Below are 22,316 nucleotides of genomic sequence, written 5' to 3' on the forward strand. Positions count from 1 at the left end.
CCACATTGTTCTATTCTGGGAGCACTCAAGTGGCAGTACTAACAAGCTCTCTAAGTATCTATAACCTTTATCTTTGTGAGAATACAAGTAATAGACTTCAAGGAGCGTCTGTTTCCATTGCAAATTGTGTTGTGGCAATGATGGCCACTTGTTCTCTGTTATTAGAGAATAAACAGAGTGTATATACCAGGCTACCCTCTTCCCTATATAAATTCTTCAGGTGGCTTTAGAAGAAACTACGCCTGCTCTACTGAGAACATTTTGTCCATGCAGTATAGAAATGAATTGGATTTGTGCATACGCGTGGGGATGCTGCGTCTCATTTAATTCAGTGGAGTCGTTGCAGGATAAAATTGTGGCAAATTGTTTGTAGGGTATGTTATTGGCATAAGTAATTGGTCTTTGGATACTGGAAAAAAACTATAACCGATCAACCTCCTTGCCACATAACAGAGGTTTGGAGTTGGCAGCCCTGCCTTGAAGAAGATGACAAGTAGCGGTCTAACTTGCTCCGGTCAATAAACCAGGCTTTTAAATTGCTTGGGGAGCATTTTGAACAAATACATCAGGCAAGCCAGAAAATGATGGGGGGTGGGGAGTATGTGTATTTAAAATTGACAGATGTCATTGTCCACATTCTGAATTTGCAAACACGGAAGGGGAGTGACTTATTTTTACTTGCCTTTATCTCTGGATCAAGTGGCACACCACATTGCCAGAATGAATAATGCTAGTGTGTGTTGAGACTGAGATGGGAATGAACACATGTTGAAGTCCGATGTAGAAAGTTAAGGTTAGGCATTTGACTGCCCAAAAAAGTTTTGACCAAGTATATTAAAGCTTTAACTTACTTTCTTTAGTGAAACAAGAAAATAGTTTCACCATCCACAGGCTTGATTCTTCGCTCCCTTTTCAAAATCAGATTCTTACAATAGACATAGAAAGGCATGCCGTGGCTGTGGGAGAAGATGCTTTTGAAAAGAATAAAAGTAAACTTCAGTGTTCGCTGGCTGCTTGTGGCTTAGACACTCAAACAGGTGGCTGAGGGAGAGATTTGGAATAAGTGGGGGAAAGATCAGCTTTTCTGTATATCAATAATTCTCCACCCCACAACAGCAATGAAGCATGTTGAAGCCGTTTGGGGTAAAATCTGGTTATTTTCCTTGTCATGTTCGCTACCACCCGCTACTGTGAGAAGGGGATTCTGCATTCTGTTGTGAGGGTGCGAAGGTGTTAGCCATTATTTAGATCGTCTTGTCTAAAAGAGAATTTTAAGTCTTCTTTATTGTCGTTTTAAAAAAGACCTCCAACAGTGTTTGGTTTCCAGTGAATAAGGGAAAATGGAAGACCATGATTTGGACTGAAGCAGGCTTTTCTGTCCTGTCCTTCCTCCAAAGAGCTCGGAGAGGTGTACATGACTCTCCTTTCGCTTTTATATCTGCACAACATCCCTGTAGGTTAGGTTAGGCAGAGAGAGAAAGAGAGAGACACACTGGCCCAAGATCACCTAGCAAGCTTCCTGGGGATTTAAACTTGGATCTCCAGTTGCATACTAACTAATGGCTCAGACAAGTCTCAGATATTTCTGACCAGAAGGCCGGAGCAGACTGCAGTTCAGAATCATTTATGTTTCCTCGTTTTTAATATTTTGTGTACAATAGTAAATAGCTGCTCTCTTTTCTTCTTAACACCTTGACACTAAACCATGGCTGGGACGCAGCATGTGGGCGCATTCTGTAGATAGTTTAGCAACAAACTAGTGGTAACCCTCCAGGGTAAGCAGCATACCTGTCAACCACTTTTCTCTTCACTGCATGCTTTTGTTGTCCAGGACAGTGGGCAGATTTTGGGGGGGGGGAGAATCAGAGTCTAGTAGACTTCAGATCAAAGACCTTATCTAATATTTGAGGTACGTAACATCAGGAGTGTGAGAAGTTGCTTACCAAGTAAAATCACAGTGTTCTCAGATTTCCCAAAGAAATGACATGTACTGTCCATAGTGACTGGCTTCATCTCATTAATGAAAAGTGCCTTACCTCTGTGACTCCCATAATTGTAATATGGCCGTTTCCCTATAGTGGTTCTTGTAGTTTTTTGTCTACTGTATTGTTTGGAATGTTTTGACCGCTGTAGTGTTTGGAAGGAGTCTTGTAGATGGTAACCATTCCAACATATGGAAGGAGTTCTAGTCTGGTGGGGCTGTATACTCTCTTCTGTGGGATGGGTCCCATGGGGAAAGTTCTGATAGGGGAAAGAGGTGGTGATTTTTACCTGTGACCTCTGATTTTCCTCTTATGTAGTTCTTGAAGGTCCCTTGTCCCCCCATCCCACCACAATTCAGGGTCATTTTAAACTACAACTGGGGACAGCCTAATTTCTGCTGCACTGAGAGAAATCTCTTCTGCTAGTGGCAGTTCACTGCAGGATCCAAGTCTTTGTTCGTAGCTGTATAAACCCGCATTCACTATCTTATTATCCATTCTTTTGTTTCCCTCCCCACTAACGTGTAATGCCAGTAATGTTGTAGCTGTTCCTTCAGAGGCCTCCTTAATTATTGATTTGTCATTTGTGTTTGTTTTTAAAATTGTTTTTTTGTCTTCTAACATGGTCCAAGGAGCTTCCAATTAAACAATTATGTGTGTTCAAATGCCTGTGAAATATTGTGGTCCTGGGATGTTCTGTCTCATACAGTCTCTGGTTCTAATAAAGGATGTCATGGCTGGGGCACTTCTGTTGTTGATATCCAGAAATATTGTCCTTTCTTTTGATAAGGCCCAAGTCACTGATTTCAAAATCCCTTCTTGGAGTCAGAAAAAAAGTCTGCATATGTGCCTTGTGACTTGTTACTTATGACTATTTCGTGAGCAAAGATACACAGACACACACACATCCTACATGAACATTTAAACTCTTGGAGCAAGATTCTGGAGAAATGCATTCCCAACTTAATAATTTTCTGTGTTATTTGAATGAAACTGTGGTGCCATTTAAATTTATGGTTCCAGAATAAGCTTTCATTTTGCTTCTCTGTCTTGTGCATTTTGAAGAGTGGGTGAAAGAAGATTTAAAAAAACCTGTTTGCTCTTTCCATTTCAGGAAAGCCCCACAGCATTGGCAACTCCGAACGAATTCAGCTCTCAGGAATGTACAATGTTCGAAAAGGGAAAATGCATTTGCCAGTCAACAGATGGACAAGACGCCAAGTTATCCTTTGTGGGACGTGCCTAATCGTATCCTCGGTGAAAGAGAGCCAGACTGGGAAGATGCATGTGCTCCCCTTAATTGGTGGAAAGGCAAGTTGAGTGCTCCGTTTCCCTGATGATGTATTTGTGGGAAATAAATCTGATAGTATTCCGAAATAGGATCCAGTAGAAGAAAGCTTCAAATTGAAAGAGCCTGTTTGGCAAACTGGCTTCCACAGTTCATATCCTCATCTAGAGATTAATTGACTAGAGGGCGTTATTGATATGAAAAGTAGTATATTTTGTAGTTTACAACTGACCTTATATATGCCTGATAAACTCCTTGCTCTGGCACTTGGGTCAGCAACCTTTTATAATTCACGAGCAAACTATATCAAAATTCAGAGCAGGAGATTAACAAAAAGCCATTTGCATTACAAAAATATACAAGTTAATATTACTGATAATTGATATGTTGATTGATATTCCAAAGAGACTCTGCAGCCCAAACTCTTGCTGAGAATCCCTTATTAGAAAGTGGCATACGTGGGGCCTTATAATAAGTCATAATTATACATACACAGGAGCACCCTGTGCAAATGTTTTAACGCACTGGTGTAATTCTGTGCATGGGTCATGCTTAGAATACCAGGCAACTCTCTATAAAACACCTCTAAGAAGCCCTTCAGTGCCATAATAATCTTTGCCTACTCTTCCGTTCCCATACTGTTATTCTAGCATCCTACATAAACCACGTACCCCTCAAATCTGGCTTAAATATTTCATTTTTGTGAAGAGTTGTATTTGGTTCCATACTTAGCAGACGTTTGGGCTAGGCTGGACCAGTGTTAGTCTGGATTTATTCACACTGAGGGGCTTCAGCTGTGAGTGGATCCAGAGCTAAAACCAATCCTTGACCTGATGCTAAAAACACAGCTGCCTAAATGTAGTACTCTTAACAAGAAGACAAGGGTACAATAGTAGGATCTAAATATATAGTGGACGTAGCCAGTCAAGAGGCTTCATAGTATTTGCTAATCTTGCGGGGTGGGGGATTGTATTCCCTTACTCTCTTCTGTGGCTCCAGCATACCCAGTTTAATACAGGATTGCTAGCCTCATCCTTGCAACATGTTTCTGGTTCAAGCCCTGGAGTCCCTGACAGCAGTTTCGTAGAATGGCCTTGAAAGCACATATTGGCATTGTATTGGGAAAGCTAATCAGGACTGAGTCTGCTTGATGCCTGAATGAGAGATGGCCAAGGAGTCCTGCCCAAGCCACAGTGGGATACCTTTGGTATCTCATCTGAACAGTCTTGCCAGCCTTATTTATGATTGAGAATATGCAACTATAATAATCTTTTAAAGCTGTGGAGATACAGCGCTGTTGTCCTTGGTTTGCAATATTTAGTCACCAAAGCATATTGTCTATAAGATCAAAGAGCTGACTTAAGAAGTGCAAATGAAAGTATTGTTCTGGAAAGTGAGGCTCGGAGCACATGTTACTGCCTTGCTGATCAGAGTCTCATGTTCTGTGCAGTCAGGAATATTTCTCTTTAAATCTCTGCCCATTTCTCCTGAACATTCTCTGAATCCTCTGGTAGTTTGGTTTTCAAAAGACATTGAAGAATATAGATTGAGAGATCATGGAAGCCCTGTATGTTGTATGAGATTACCAGTGGGTCGTTTATTTAGACCAGGCAAAACGTAAGGTGTTAGCTGAAAGGTATGGAGATGAAGTTGAGAATTATCCTCCATCCTGTTGGGTAAAGTTCTGTGCTCATTTTTCTTTTGGGAAGAGAAAAATGCAGCAATGGCATCTTAGCTCAGTTGAAAACTCCATTTCCCCATCTTTAGCCCTAGAATTTACCCAACCCCATTATTGCCTGTTCTTGGCAGCAGTGCATGCCCTTTCCCCTTAGTTTAGCTACCCTAATGAATGTTAAATGCCTCTTTGCTTGCTGTTCCTCCTTCTTACTTACCCAAGTTCCTGTGTACTAATTCTCTGCTCTCTGCTCCCTTTTTCAATTCATCACCTGTGTGTGTATCACTTTCCCAACTTCTGCCAGCTCTAGGCACTTGTTTGGTATGTGTTAGATACTTTACTTGAAGGACAAAACTGTGTTACGAGAATCATACAGTTGCTTTTGAAACTGTTCTGTATTGAGTCCCCCCACCCTAGCCTACTGTCCAACGTGTCCCACCCAGGTCCTGATGCCATCATGATATGCTTTTCTCATTTGAGGAGCGGAGGACATCCCAATGCTTGGATACTCCTTCTCCTTTGATCACAGGAGGCAGGATATTAGGTCATTCCTTTCCCCCCCTCGGGTGTGGTTTGGAAATTCTCATCCTTAGAGTATCAAAACACACTGGTAAATTGAGCTAGTTGGGGAGAGGGGATCCTACGGGGGACTGCTCCATGAGTTTGTGTGTGTTGCTGCTACCCATTGTTCTTTGTAATGTGTAGTTCTGCCCTGACGCTTCAGACCTTGGAGTGGCCAATGGTTCTGCGTTTGTAGGCCTCTCCCAGAGGGTTACAGATAGTTGCCATTGCTACATTTGGAAAGATTTATACAGTGCTCATTGCAATGTTTGTTTAGTGAAAAAAGAAGTTGAGGGCCAATATTACACATTTTCAGAAACCTTGCGAAAAGCAAAAAAAAAAAAAATCTACTAATGAAACTTATGCATCCATCTTGTAAGGGATTTTATTTAGAGACAGTAATGAATTCTTAGCAGCTTAATAGCCCAGCTTAGCCCAAGCTTGTTGGGGCTTGGGAGTTTAGTGCGGTTGGTCATGAACAGTGCTTGAATGGGAAGACCGCTAAGGAAGACTGCGGTTGCTGTGTAGAGGAGGGGCAATGGCAAGCCAGCTCTGCTTGTCTCGTGTCTGGAGCACCCCTTGGACAAGGTCACCATGAGTTGATTGTGACTCAATGGCACTTTCTTTTTTCAACTAGTTCTTATCTCCAGGTTTTTCTCTAAAAGGCATATCAGGACATTCTTCAATATGTTAGCAGCACAAGCAGTGTATTAGCTCTCATCAGATTTCCTTATCTCCTGCTGCATATCACCCAAGGGAAAGGTGTGTCATGAAGCAGAAGGATTTGGGACAATGTTTGTTTAAAGATCCTAAGGTAAAAAGCTAACATGAAATACTGCGACTGTTGCTGCTGGGATTAGCCTACTAATACTGCTGGACAGATAAAGATCCCAGACTGAGTTGCATGAAAATCTTTGATCCATATTGGTGGCTTTTCCACCGATGAAGCCGCTGTCCTTTCTAACACAGTAAATTGAATATGATCGGAACTGTTGTGCATTTTGGCTTGTTTTGGGCCTACCCAAGAAAATACTGTTGGAATAAATTGTGCTAGTGGAATAAATGGTGCCACTAGACTTGTGTAGTAATTTATAACTTTTGAATCCTAGTAAGCAATGTACAGAGGGTCTTGGCTACATTGATGGCATCTGTACCTTCTTGATCCTTAATCAATTTTCTGGTTAATTGGTGCTTTTAGAGACTGGACTGCAATCTTAGAAATCTATTACAATTTCTCCCCCCCCCCCTCCTTTTCTCTCAATGCAGGTTGAAGAAGTTAAAAAGCACCAGCACTGTTTAGCATTTAGCTCCTCTGGACCTCAGAGCCAGAGTTATTACATCTGTTTTGACACCTTCACTGAGTATCTACGGTGGCTCCGGCAGGCTTCAAAGGTAAGAGGAGCTGGAAACCTCGCTGACTTCTAATTATGCGGAACACCGTATGCTTTCACAATAGACCCAGAGTTATTAACATAATGAATATGGAACAGGCAATGCTGGCTGAATGTTAACCTGTGCAAATGTTTGTGGACCAAATGAGAAGGATCCTTGCTGGCTGTAAAATGGCAGAGGTATTTATCAGAAGGAGGGGTGGGGCAGGGGACAAAAATCCAATTTAAAGAGATGGTCTGCAAGTTACAAAGAATAAGGTGACAGAGTAAGGCAATGCCTTGGACTTTACCTCCAGACCAAAAGTGGGGATGATCCAGGGGGTCCGATGACAAAGTTGGGTATCTGCTAATGTGCAAAATGGCCATGGAAATACAGCTGGTTGCTCATTTATAGAATATGGGTTGGATCCAGCCAGCTTTGCCGCTGATGGAGGAGTGGGGTCTCCTTGGACCACCAAAAAAGCTATGCATGGGGGTCATGGGTTTTGACCTACATGGTCATAAAACGTGGGGTGGGGGCTGTGATGAACAGGGAAATTAGGTGAGACTGGGTTGAAAAAGCTAACTAGATCCAGCCCTGTATTGGTTAATGCGAAATGAAAAATTGAATACGAATGTGTTCTGCATTAAATAAACATAAGATCCCTGCATTTAATTTAGGGAGGTGGAAAGTAGTGTGAAGTTGCTTTGCAAGTGAGCACCAAACAATATAGAAATTTAGACATGAATCCCACTTCAAAAAGGTCTGAGAACCACGGGCCAAAGGGCTTGGAGACTTGTTCTGTTTAAGGTGTCAGAGTTCCTGTAGTGTGGATCCTGCCCTTGCCATGAAAGCAGCACTGGTAGCCCACGGTACACTTCCTCTCTGTAACACAGATGTCAGAGTGTCTAGAGTTGCTAATACCAATGTAGTAAGAAGCTTCAGCATGGACTCCTTACCTGGTCTGGGAAAGAGCCTTAGAAATAACTCATAGGAGCTTGAGATGGACATCTGGACAGTATCTGGAGGTGATACCTTTGTTGAGGATACTCCCTCACATTTAAAAATCCCGGTCTGTGTCATAAACTTTTGCACATTGGGGGGAAGATGATGTAAAGCACCAGCCCCTGATATGCTTGTTTTTAAAATTCAGAGAGTCCTTCTATGTGTGTGTATGTCTGTCCATTAACAATGCAACACCCCCAACTCTTTGCAATATAAAATAACACCAATCAGGATTGTACCCTGAAAATTATTGAGTATGAGGAGCAGTTCTTAAGAAATCAAATGCTCAGATAAATGTGTGCTGCTTTTTGTAGTGGTGCGTAGACACTGCAATGTGTAAGTGGGTAGAAGGTTAATCAAGACGATAATCAGGGTTCTTTGTGTTCATGCACCTGTATGGAAACTTCCATCTGGTATAAATTGTACCATCCTGAGTGTGTCTGCTTTGATTAAAGAAAAATGTCATCTATATCATTTGTGGAGGGTCACAAATGCTTCTGTGACTTCTGTAAGTTTTCAAAACCAAACAGAAATTTTGTTGTGTCTCTGGTAGGGTTAGGCAGTAGTGCTGAGTACAGATTCCTGTCTCTTGCACTGCATAATCGTTCTCAATTGGCCTTGGCATGGAATTCACATTGGCAGGAAGGCATAATCTTAATGTTCTCCAGATATTGGCCCCTTTGAACTTTTTAGGATTCTGTGTCACTATATGTCAGGGCTGTGGTGCCAGATGTCAATAATTGACTTATTTGTGATGGGGAGTGGGTGGGTTCCAATATATTGCTACTACAACACGTGTCGAGAAACACTTTGATGATACGTGTCAAAAATGGGCTGTGACATTCCCTCAGATTGCTGTTGGAAAGAAGTGCTTGTCAGTAAGGTCATGCTGGGCTATACCATACATCACTTCCTTTACATGGCTGCATCTATGGGGACATTCCTTGAGGAAGCTTCTAGACTGACAGTCCCCAGCCATGATGAGCCTATGAGCACATCTGGAATTTTGAGAACAGATAGTGTAGGCACTACCACAAAATGACTGCTTTGGGGGCTGGATCCAGTTACACAACACTGGAAATGTCTACAAATTGTTAGGAGAATGAGCCATATCATGCTGTGACGAAGACAACTGTTTCCAAATGGGTGTCCTCTGCAGATCCAAACGTAGTGCCTCCTGGGCTTTTCTAAAGCACCTCTTAGTCCAATGAAGGGAAAGCTAGGGTTAGCTTTTTGTTTTGGGAAAGAGATGTTTTGGGGAAGAAGGTAATGGGTCCCAGGAAGTACATCTGTGGGCACCATGTTGAGGACAGCTGTTCTAGATATGTACTCACCTACGCACCGTGGGCTCTTCTTATATCTTTCCTGTAGATAGCCTGGATAAGACTATGCTTTTCAACATGGAATAGTATCTGGTTTCTGCTTATATACCAGTAAAAGTTACTTTAGTGTAATTGACCCCTCCTTTTTTTAACTGTAATTTTTATTTATTTGTGCAAAAAAGAAGAAAGAAACAATGAACAAACAAAAAATGCTGTGCTGATGAATCTATACATAAGCTTCTATAAAAGGTCTCCAAATATCTAAAAATAAGTCCATACGCAATTGTCGTCTATATGCAATGTGTTTAAATGTTAATAAGATTATAAGGTCCTCAGTCCAATGATTTACGGGACATGGGCTTTTGTCTTTCCAGCGCTGTAGTATAAGTCTTTTAGTGGCTGCAATGGCATGGAGGGCCCATTTCCATTGACCATTTGTTAGCTTCCATGAGACAGGGAAATAGTTTAAAACTTTGAGGTCAGGAAGAAATTTTCCCCCAGGCCAGATTGGCCAGGGATCCTGGAGGGTTTTTTTTAGCCTTCCTCTGGGCATAGAGCAGGGGTCACTGGGTGAGGTGAGGAGGGGAGATAGCTGTGAATTTCCTGCGTTGTGCAGGGGACTGGACTAGATGCCCCTTTGGGGTCATTTCCACTTTGTGTTTCTATGTTAGTATATAAACGTCCTCTAAAAAAAATTGAGTATTCTAATACAAAATTAATATGAGTAATGACTTCCTCCCCAAAAGACTGAATAACTGGGCATGTCCAAACCATATATTTAAGAGATACATCTTGTAAGTTACAAAGCCAACAGTTGGACACTGTACTTAATCCTTTACTAAATAGATGCTGTGGTGTCCAGCATCTATTTAGTAAATAGATTTAGTATCTATTTAGTATCTATTTAGTATCTCTAAACATAATTTTTTTGCTGAATGTTGCATCTTAAGATCCATAGAAGCAGCAAACATAAGGCTTAAAGCCATGTCCCATTGCTATCACAATTGGATGATCTTGCTCACAGTTCCATTCAGCTCTGCATAACATATTTGTTAACCAACACCAACTATTTATAAACAAATATTGTAGGTTTCGTTTTCTGTTTTGTTTCAATAAGAATTTCCAAAAGTGAGGGAGATTCTGAAACACTTGAAGCTGCAGAGCTATATTTGAACATCAACAAAAGTTGCATTTGTAAATATTGCCATTCAGCAAAAGGAGTCAAATTATCTCTAGGCCTCAGCTGGCAAAATGACAAAAACTCATCATCATAGCCTATCAATTGATCTAAGATAAAAATCTCCCTGTCTGTCCAAGTTTTCCATAAAAAAGATTTCTTCCCAATTCTTAAATCTGGATTGGCCCATAATGTTAGTTTAGCCTGTGAGAATGGGTCAAAGTGATTTTTGTGTGTTACGATGTGCCACATTTCTCTAACTGCAGCGATTGCAGGAGGAACAGAATCCATTTTAACATAAGTAGGCGCATCCACATTCCATTTAAAGAGTGGTTCTGAGCAGGGCTTTTTTTCAGCTGGAACGTGGTAGAACAGAGTTCCGGAACCTCTTGAAAATGGCCACATGGCTGGTGGCCCTGCCCTCTGATCTCCAGACAGAGGGGAGTTTAGATTGCCCTCCGCGCCATGGCACGGAGGGCAATCTAAACTCCCCTCTGTCTGGAGATCAGGGGGCGGGGCCACCAGCCATGTGACCATTTTCTCTGAGGGTAGCCTACTGAGTTCCACCACCTCTTTTCCCAGAAAAAAAGCCCTGGTTCCAAGCAAGAAGACTCCAAGAGAGCCCAAGACGGAAAATCCAACTGACAGGAGTGATCCCAATAATTTGTACAAGTTAGCAAATATGCTTGAGGATATAAACTTAGTTCGAGAAAACCAAATTCTCTTTTATTGATTGAAAATTGCATCCTCTTTAAAGAAATCTGAGGCAGTGATGAACCCCACATAAATTTCCAAAACAAAGTATTAGTGTTATGAATATATCTACAAGATATATGGAACATACATAATTTGAGGCACAATATTCATTTTGAGTAATTACTTTACCCCATAATGACAGCTTAGAGTTGCCCATCTATCCAGATCCAAGGATATATCAGCAATCAATGTGTTAAATTCAGCATAATCATGTACTTAATATTAAGAACATAAGTAACTGCCTCCCCTCCTTAAATCCTCCATTTTGGTATCTTCCTTAAATGTTAATGTTCCGTTGCTTCTCTTTTAACACCTCTTTGTCCCTCCTTGTTCACTTGTTCTTTCATAAACTGGACTGGTGGATTAATACCAAGTAGATGCTCCTCAATCCCCCATGACTTTTCTCCTTTGGTATCTGTTCCTGCTTCCCCCATCTCTTTTGAATGCTTACTTCAACAGTATTGTAGCTGTCAGCTTATGAATAAAGTTGTACAATTAGTTCTGGTTGTTCTTTCTGGGAGAGCAGTTGTCTTCCTTCCAACAGCTTGTCTCTGAAACTGAGGCAGATCTCCTAATTGAGGAAAAACTATGTAAAACAATGAAGCGAGAGAAATGATTGAAGATTTTTCTCTAAATTACTGATTGCCTGAGATCGCTTTCTACCATACTGTGCCTTCATGTTCAGCTGCATTGGGAAAGCTGCCAGTATGAGCACATCTCTTCATGAAATCATGATGACATCTTGTTTTCTTTGCATTTTGATAGAATATAAATTTATTAACCATAGCCCCAGCACAGAAACAGGCTACGCAAAGGACTTTAAATTACATCTCAGTGTCAGACTGTAGTCGCTTCAGTTTTTTAAAGCAAGTTTACCATAATTCTGTGAATGAAGGGAGAAATACACATGGTTTGTCAGATTTCTAGTTCATGTGTAAACAAAATACCTGGGAATTTCCCCCAGTCCCTTATCCCACAGTTAACTTTGTCCAGAATAATTTTTGTGAGGAATTAAAGTGATAGTGGGCAGTTCAAGGAATCACTGGTGATTTCTAGAGTTGCCCATTGTTGGTGATTCCTAGAGTTGCCCATTGTTATTTCCAGGTTGTACCTAGAAGTGACGTACCAGCACAGAGGCTGGCAGCATTTTAATTTTTCTCCCACCCCTGGTCAGAGCGGTAGTGGGCAACAGCAGCAGTTGGCAACCTTACTGACAGGCCTTAACAATAACTCTGTAAAGTAGACAAACATAATTATTTAGAGGAGTGCATTTGTGTCTGAGGCATGGGGATTGTTGAGTGGGTCTGAGGCCATCTTGATTGATAGCAGACGTGAGAGTTAAATCAGTATGGTCTCAGCTAACATTCTGAAGCGCGACATTATACCAGAATACCAGCTAACCTCTAGAGAGACTATAAGGAATATCTTCTTCCCCCTATTCCTGATATTCACTGGTACCTTAATACCAACAAGTGACCATTTCAGTAATCTGAGCCCAGGTCAAATATGAGTTAAGATGGGACCATGTTTTCTTTTGGCTCTGCTTACTTCCTGGTGGCCCTAAATTGCCACTCTCCTGCTAGGGAGGGCCACCAAATCATCTCTCAGATTTATCTGGTACCAGTAACAACTGCTGCATATTTCAGAAGGTCTCAGCTTCAGTCCCCAGCATTTCCAGTTTAATAAGACAGTTGCAGGTAGTAGGTAATGTCAAAGACCCATACCTGCCAGAGTAAACAATATTGACTTGGATAGAATACTAGTTAGACTCGGTATAAGGCAGCTTCGTGTGTTGGATTGTCAGGTCCTTGATGTAGCAATAGATAATTGGACAATGACATCAGAATCTGGAATTCAGTTACTTCTACCTAATGGGACAACTCATCCTTGTTGAATGTTGGTTGAAATTAGATACTAATGATTATATCTGCAGCTCCCATAACTCATGTCTTCCGCATGAGGGGGGAAATCCCATGTATTCATAAACCAGGAAGAAAATTGATAAGGAAATGGATTGTAATTATATAGTTTTGTAATTATATAGATACATTCACATCTTTTCCAGGGCTGAGCTGTTTGCAGAAACATTGATCCAGATACCTACTTTGATATGGCTAGTCAATTTAGTCTCTGAGCTTCAAAGAGGATGCCTTAGAAACTAGAAGTGGGAGGTTCTCATGAGTTACGGTGACCTTTAAGCATGAAAAGTTTTAATTTTGTGATTAAATGACTGGGATGGGGTCAATAAGCTGTGTGTGTATGAACAGGAAATCACAGGTGTATAAGTTGCCTACTCCTTGTTCATCATTTTCCTTCTCTTCCGGCTTTATGTATGCCTGCGCTGAAGTTTGAATTCACTTTAGGTACCATGGTTGCTCAGGTCTGATTCCAGGTGTTACCAGCAGCCCCATGAGAGCCTTTTCTGTATGGATTTTCTTCCATGCTGCCTCAGTAATGTTTGCTTCAAGGAGCTTTGTGGTGCAGAGAAGTGACTTTTTTTTCACACTGCTCACAAGTTGCAGCCTGCCCTAGCTAGGTGACACTTATATCCAGGGCTTTTTTTCTGGGAAAAGAGGTGGTGGAACTCAGTGGGTTGCCCTCGGAGAAAATGGCCACATGGCTGGCGGCCCTGCCCCCTGATCTCCAGACAGAGGGGAGTTTAGATTGCCCTCCGTGCTGCTGGAGCGGCGCGGAGGGCAATCTAAACTCCCCTCTGCCTGGAGATCAGGGGGCAGGGCCGCCAGCCATGTGGCCATTTTCAAGAGGTTCCAGAACTCCGTTTCACTGCGTTCCTGCTGGAAAAAGGCCCTGCTTATATCATAGGGAACTGTGTAGTTGGTCTCTCCTCTATGCTCCTTGGATCCAAATGTTACTGGAATGGTGTAGAAACAGCCAAGGAAAGGTGACTCCTGCGAGGCTGCTCCTAAGAGATTAATTTTAATGTCTTTAATTTCATGTGTATTTTAATGTTTAAGGGGGAAGGAGTTGTGAACCCCTTACAGCTGAGAGATTTCCACCACTTCTTATCTATTTAGAAAATTTCTATGGCGCTTCTCCTGAGACCTGCCCAAGGCATTTCCCATAGAGATCATTGTCTTATAGACACCATGATAGTTCATGCAGCTTAGAAGCTGATGTGAAGTGGAGGGGTCGGTTCTCTGGGTTAACTAAGTATATGAACATCTTGATTCCCACTTTGAATGTGTGTGTATATTTGTATGAGCCATGCTACCTGTGACTTTGGCACTGTTTCCCCTTTGACTCACATGGGCCTGAAACAAAAAATAAAGTTTTTTGATAGCTTATCTGAGGCTGCGTTAAAATGTCACTGAACGGTAGTTTCAAAGATACTGAACATGTGAACCATTTTATTGCAGGAGTAAAAGGGTTTACCTTCATGCTTGAGGGTACAAGCACATGGCAATTTGATGAAAGCCTACTCAAGAGTAAAATGTTCCACAGTCAAGCAGGGATGTAACATAAAAATGGGCCATAGGTTAATCGAATAACCCATTTAGTGTTTCTTTAAGGAAGTCTGTGTTTACTTGCATATATGTGTCTCTGGATCACAGTAGTTCATGCCACAATTAAACATTAGTTCTCTGGTTTCATCTCTGAAATCTTTTGAGGGAGAAGCTGTGGTAATAGCTTTTCATCAGACTAATATCAGCCACTCAGTTGTATACTGATCTTTAATGAGTGCTTTCAAACTTAACTTCAGAAGGTGGCTGTAGTGTGGCATTTTCTATACAGCATAACAATTCATCCATTTTTGTTTTGTTTTGTCAACTTCACATTGCCTAAAATCCCCAGAAACAATGACAAATTCTGCTTCTGATGGAACACTGATGTTAATCTGAGTCTTGTTAGTAGCTCAAACCTTATTGGGCTATCTTTTTAAAAATATATTTCCTAACTAGGTCATTTAATCAATTGTTTCTTGGCTTTTACTCTGTCCTTACTTTATTGTCTATTGACAGGCTTTTAAAATCCTTTATGCATTTGTGAAACTTGGATGTGTTTCAGGCATGTAAAATTTTAACTTATATTTGAAGCTGCATAGATTTTCTTATTTTTAAAAAATGAAACTCAATGCTTTATGGGAAGATGATAGGGTATGGGCAACTTCCCTCTATGTTAAAGTTCTGATAGGCCCCTCCCCTACACACACCACCAATATCTTAAAGCACTTAAATGAATGATGGTAACAAAATATTAATATTTCCTCAGTCAGTAACTGGTTTAGTATTGTTTGTTCTGAAAAATATTGGTATTGCCTTTCTTTTTTGCTATGATTTCAAAACATAAAAAGTGTAAAGAAGGATACTAAAAAAGAAACTTGCTTTAATAAATATCTTTTAAATGTATACATATGAGATACCTGCCTGGTTCCAATGCTTGAAGAATTAGTTTGATACAAGGACATGCATATGTCCTTTATCAACTTGTTTTTTTGCTTAGTTAACTTTCGTGTATGAAGCTTAAAATAAAGCTGACAAAACTTCTACCTTCTTCAGTTAAATTCTACAGCTTCAAACGGATCACACTGTTAAGTTATTATCATTTTGAGCGGCTGAGGCTCAGTAGAGTCTCTAGTTAAATTATCAAAGGAAGGAGAGAGATATTTCTCTGTCAGAGATTCTGGAGAGCCAGTCAAGGTAGGCAATACTGACCTAGATATACCAATGGCAGCCTCATATGTTCAAATACTAATTTGGCAGAGAAGTTTGCAGAGTGAACTTTGGCCATTCACACTATCTTTTTATGTAACTTGCCTTGGAAAATGATTGTGAGCATAAGGCGGGGCACCCCTCATGTATACTGCCCAGAACTCTCTGGGGGATGGGTGGCTTATAAGAAGATAGCCTACAATAAAAGGAGAAGGTTCTAGAGATACTGAAGTTTGAGGTACTGCTCGTTCAGTTGAACTGTTTGCTGCTTCAAAAAGATGTCAGATTTCCATGTTCCCGACTGAGGAAGGCTGTTAGTAAAGGAAAACAAAGGAATGGCTGCCATGATTGCATTCTTTTTGCCAGATCAGGTTCATTAAAATGAGCCTAGGTTGGGAGCCTCTAGAAACATGTGTAGTTAAGAACAGAGAAGTTTCTGGTGGAACTTCACTTTTATTTCATAAAATGACCAAACTGTATTTATGAAGCTAGCAGCTACTTTAGTATGTACCAGCATTTTCTGTGCAAGTACTTTTAAGGGTTAACAGCTTACTTTCTCTTTGTCCATGGATGGAACTGTGTGGGAAAACCTCTGCTAGAATCAGTTGTGTTCCTGCAGTCCCTCCCTCATGCAATTAGAAGCTTTTATAGCCAGTTTGGTATAGTGGTTAAGTGGCTAATCTGGAGAGCCGGGTTTGATTCCCCACTCTTCCACTTGAAGCCAGCTGGGTGACCTTGGGTCAGTCACAGCTGTCTTTGAGCTCTCTCAGCCCCACCCACCTCCCAGGGTGCTTGTTGTTGTGGGGATAATAATACCAAACTTTGTAAACCGCTCTGAGTGAGTGTTAAGTTGTCCTGAAGGGCGGTATATAAATTGAATGTTATTGTTGCTGTTGTTGTTGTTGTGGGGATAATAATGGCATACTTTGTAAACCACTCTGAGTGGGCATTAAGTTGTTCTGAAGGGTGGTATATAAATTGAATGTTATTGTTATTGTTGTTGTTATTGTTGTTGTTGTTGTTGTTGTTGTTGTTGGGATACAAAATCCAGTTCATTGTTTCCAGAGGTGACTCTGACCTGATGGACTAGTTGTTGTCATGTTTGCTGCCCACAAATAGGCGATAGGTTGTGTACCTTTCTCCCAACATGGAAAGAGGAAGCATGCCGCACTGGAAATTTTTGTTTTGGTGCTTCCCCGTAATACGTGAAACCATGCTGAGGTTTATCATAAATAAGATTTCTGTCAGAGCTAGTTTTGTCTCACAGGAAGCTTTATATTTTAAAATTTGTCATACTACCTCTACAGTAATGCTAGTTGCTACCAAGAAGAAGCTCACATTGCCCAGAGAGAATATAGCTGTAACTTTTCCTTTGGAGGGAGACAGTAGATGGTTTTTAAATCCAAGTAATTTAAAAAGATTTGCACTTGGAGAGGAGGGTAGCAATTGACTATACATGAGTTACTTCCCTCATACTTCAGCCTGTCAGATTTGCATGGGAGCGTTTCTTTTTCAAATGTCTTCTTTTTACTTAAAATAATAAATTCAGTGTAACATTAGAAATGTCGCCTCTGTGGAGCCTGATTGACATGGCTGAACCTTCTTTTCTCTGATACGGTCATACAGGAGGAAGAATTTAAGAAACTAGGGCTGCAGTGTTTCACTCTGAACAGTAATCTGTTGTCAAGCAACCTTTTGGGCACAAGTGCTGGGAAAACGCAGCATTTACCTGTGATGATGTTGGTGATCCAGGAAACAAAATGGGAGAGGGGAGGACACTACCGGTTCCTGAGAAGAGCTTGGTATCTTTATAAAACACAATACTCCACAGAAGACAATTAATAGTAGGGAAAATGGCCTTTCAGGGCAGTAATAGAGCAATTAAATTTCATTATGGATTCCAGAAGTGGTTGCAGAGCCAATTACCTTACAGTTGTTCTTCTTTACATCATTGTCTGTGGTCTTGTAATTCTATTTATTTTTGTTATTTATAGTTTGCCTTTCTTATTGAGACTCAAGGTGGATTATACAGTGAGAGTCAATACAGTCAATTTCAAAAAGATTTCAGTATATATGCAAATTTGGAAAGATTTAAAGCCAGCAGAAATCCAATACAGAGTTGAAGAAATGCTGAAACAGAACACAAGCAATTCTAAAACTGACATATTAAACAACATAGGAACTACATAGTAGGATCATATTTAAAGCAATAGTAGTGAAGTCTGCAGTCAATCCTATCTGTTTACTGGTGCATCTCTTTGAGATTGCTTCCTTATATTACAGCCCTCCTATCTGAGTAAAAAGCCCTGTTGAATAATTAAAGTTTTGCATAGCTTACGAAAGCCAGGAGAGTGGGTGCTTTCCTAAGCTCGTCAGGTAAGCCATTCCATAAGGTGGAGGCCACCACAGAGAATGCATGTGTACAGGCAAGTGTTAATTTTGCCCGACTGCAAGCTGGCATGTGCAGAACTGGGTCCACCAGAACTGAGAATTTATAAAACCTGAGGAGATTCTTTCACATTTGACACTAAAAACAGTATTTTGCCTTATCAACAAATGGAAAATTGACTGGGGTTAAAATATACATTTTGACCTTTAAAAGGGTCTACCCTCCTTTTTTTTAAGCCTTTGGGTTTTGGCCCACTTTTCAGTCTTAATTGAGACTTTCAGTTGACTATATTCATAACAGGGATAAAAATTAGCATTTAGAAGACTTATGTCAGAAAATACCTTGTATATTGGTAATAAAGTTGTATAACTTTAATTAATAACAACAATAACATTCAATTTATATATTGCCCTTCAGGACAATTTAACACCCGATCAGAGCGGTTTACAAAGTATGTTATTATTATCCCCACAACAAAACACCCTGTGAGGTGGGTGGGGCTGAGAGAGCTCTTTACTACTCTTCCTTCTGTGCTCTTAAGTTATAGTGGGTGCCCTCTGCCTTTCCTCTCACTAACCTCAAAATCCAGTTGAGTATCTTCCAATTTTCTATCCAAAAACTTAAAAATTGGTATGTGTAGCGTAGTAGCTGAGAACAAGGACTTTGAGCTTCTAAATTTATTATCTCTCAGTCTTTCTTCTAAATATGGGAATACCAGTGCTGGCTTACCTTACAGGACTGTTGTAAGGATTGCCAAGAATGTGTAGAAAGCATTTGAATGCATGAAATCTTCTATGGGAGTGTTAAATATTGCTAATATAATAATTATACATTTGCCTTCTCTCACAGACATTTCGGGCGTTTTTTTTTTTAATTACTCAAATCGCAGTTCCATCAAAAATAAGCCATCTTTACTCACTGCTAGCTTTTGAGCAATTAAAGTCTCTGAAGCAGTGAACTCTTGCCCACTGTCTCTGGGTATTACTTACAAACCATTAGCATTGTAGCTCTTTTTTATTTCTGTCCAATTTAGATGTTGTTTTGGATTGTATTCTTTATTGAGGCTTCAGCAACCCACAGCAGTAAAAATGTCAAATGTGTAGCATGGCTTTATTTGGTGCTGGAATGAATCGCCAAATGATCTGTAACCTTTTGGGGGAACTGATCAGACAATGTGGTAGTTTCGCTTTCTGCTTTTCTCTTGTTTCCATTGAGTCATGCTGCTTGTGTACAAGCCAGCCGACCTTCCCAAAGTAGACTTTTCTTTTCTGGACCATTGTTTGTATTCTGCGCAGAGAATGGATTACCCATGTTGTAATATGAACCATCCAATGAACGCAAGTTCATTGTTTTACGTGTAAAGAAAATGTTACCCCATTTTGACACTCGTCATTCCTCCTTCAAGCATGTCTTTCCTACCCAGCTTTGGCTTACCTACATCTCTGGTACAGTGGTTATGTCTGCTAACTTGAACAGCAGATAGATACCCAACGGCATAGCTTTGCAATATTTATATTCCTAATGCATGAGTGAAGCTTACTACTTTACTCTGTTCATGTTTAAAAAACACCCTACCTTCTATGAACAGATACAATTTTCCGTTTAAAAATGTTAATCACCTGTGTTAACATGAGCTATAAAATAATTTTTATAGTCTCTGCAAAATTCCTGCTGTTGCCTGACAACAAAGGGCAAATTCAGATGTACACACAGTTGGTTCATAGACTGTCAGAACGGTCCTATGATTTAAGTCCAACTCTGCCTAAGAACAGTTGCTTTTTATCATGGAGATTAAAATGCGAACACATGGTACAGTCCTTCCTGGGGGAAATGCATGTTTAAATGTTGTCTTGTGCTCTAAGCCCATGGAAACCTCTGACATCTAGATGAGAAGTATTTCTATCCTAGCCTTCTTCCTGATGCTAGCACATGCTGTTTCTGCATATCTAAAATGTGTTGAATGAGGAGGGCCCGTAGCTCAAAGGTAGAGCATATGCTTAGCCTAGATTACATTTCTAGCATTTCCAGTCTGTACTTCTCTCTGAGCTCCTGGAGAACTGCTGCCCATTAGAGTATTGCTAAGATAGCAGTACAAATAGTCTGCCTTCATAGAAGCCAGCTTCTAATCTTTCTCCTAGATATTGATCAAGACTTTCCTTCAAAGCTTCAAGGAAAAGAAACTCCATATCCTAAGTTCCGGAATGGTTCAGATGGTACCATTTATCCAGATCAGCTCTGTTGTTTGATTGGCAAACCACAGTATTTTGTTGTACAAAACTCTGAACACCAGGAAAAAGAGAACATATGGCAAGTTCTCCAGGTCCCGTGAGAACTGATCATCATGACAGCTGCTGCCTTTAATAGTTTGTGGTCTTGATGAGCCTCCATTCGTTTCATTTGGGCTTGTGCAGGTAGACCTTTTCATTGGATAGGGCCCGTAGTCACTACAAAGCAAGTGACATCTACGCTGAACCCCTCGGAGGATCTGTCTGTCAGGGGCTACTAGCCATAGTGACTAAAGGGAGCGTTCACAAAAACCAGAGGGATGTAGTGGATAGAGTTATGGACTAGGATATGGGAGACCTCAGTTCAAATATCCACTCTGCCATGGAAACTCACTGGGTGGCCCAAGTTCTCAGCCTAACCCGCTTCACAGGCTTGTGAGGATAAAGTGGAAGAGAAAAGAATGCTGTAGGCTGTTTTGGATCCCCATTGTGGAGAAATGTGAGTATAACTGAAGATGGGTGCAGATAAAAGGTGGTTGGGTGGATGGGAAAGAGAAAAGGAAGCATGGAAAGTGGAGATATGAGAGTTGCCAGGAGGAAGAAAAGAAGAACTAGTGTAACCTCCATGTGGTCAGAGCTGCCATGCAAGACTGTAGCCAAGGATTTTTGGGGTGTTCTGGAAATATGAGTATTTGAGTCCCGTTATTTGTGGAACGAGGGTGGGGCAAGGTAGTACCGTCTTACTCTTCTTGGGATCAATGGTAGTGCAGGCCGTGTGTTGGTTGCTGCTGGCTCCCATTGCAGATTGCTTCCCTTGGGTCTGTTCATTGACCTACTGGATATTGTGCTGCTTCTCTTTATAGCTCTGCTCTGTTCTATTACTTTTTATTTTGAATGCTGAAAAGGCAAAAAATGAAGAGATGCGTCATCAAGCCAAGCTGTTCATCTGACCTTCCTTTAGTGTTTTCAAGTGTTCCGTAGAGGCTCTAGCAACCTTGTTTCTTAGTGGGACTCGGTACAAGAACATTGCGGAAACAGTATCCTGATTCCAAGCAAGAATTACAGTACCTGAGTTTTCCTGATTTTCCCCCCCCCCTTGATTTTTCTAGATTGCATCACAGCGGATAAGTTCAGTAGATCTCTCATGTTGCAGCCTGGAGGATCTGCCTGCCAACTTGTTCTATAGCCAGGACCTCACTCATCTCAATTTGAAGCAAAACTTCTTGAGGTTGAACCCTAGTTCATCAAAAATCAGAGGACTTAATGATCTACAAAGGTAAGCCAAAGTTCTGCATTTTTTAAATCATACTGCTTTGTTGTCTTTTCCTTTTGCTTATATTTGAAAGACTCCAGCTGTTTTCCTTTTAGTCTTTCACTAGGGCTTAAATGGGTGTGCCTGTTGTTTCTTCAACGAGCCCTACACACTTTACATAATACGATGATTTCACAGTGAAAGGTGCATTGATGCAACCACATTTGACAGTGGCCGCAGTGCTGTATGAGCAAAGTGCCCTGCCAAACACTGGATGGAATTGTCTCGACAAGAGAGGCTATCCCGGAAGATACGTCTGAACGGCCACAAAAATAATCTCCAGGGACAATATCCACTACACTCCAAGACTCAATTCAAATCAATAAATGAAATATTCAATACAGGTCAATACAAAATATTCAATTCAGTTCAATTGCAGACAAGTAAACCGTTAGCTCTAAATGTAAATCAAATGCTAACGCAATAAGAATACATAAACCATCAGCACAAAGACTCTTACAAAAGCAATGGACAGACCGTATAACACTACTCGTGTCCGACAGTGTGTGTAAAGTCTTTATAGATCGATCTGGGTTAGTCCTCCTATTTAAATGATACACTGCGGCACATGCAGTAGAAGATC

General features: G+C 40.8%; 1 protein-coding gene across 1 annotated transcript in view; it reads left to right on the forward strand.

The window, feature by feature from the left end:
* Positions 1-22,316, forward strand: part of PHLPP1 (PH domain and leucine rich repeat protein phosphatase 1) — a 167,191-nt gene that overhangs the window by 90,031 nt on the left and 54,844 nt on the right. The window contains exons 2-4 of the mRNA XM_054985042.1: positions 3,097-3,293; positions 6,773-6,898; positions 21,531-21,697. Of these exons, the coding sequence (XP_054841017.1) occupies positions 3,097-3,293; positions 6,773-6,898; positions 21,531-21,697 (490 nt within the window). The remainder of the gene's footprint in view (positions 1-3,096; positions 3,294-6,772; positions 6,899-21,530; positions 21,698-22,316) is intronic.

Source organism: Eublepharis macularius, chromosome 7 (assembly GCF_028583425.1).
Source record: "Eublepharis macularius isolate TG4126 chromosome 7, MPM_Emac_v1.0, whole genome shotgun sequence".
In the NCBI taxonomy this organism is placed as follows: Eukaryota; Metazoa; Chordata; class Lepidosauria; order Squamata; family Eublepharidae; genus Eublepharis; species Eublepharis macularius.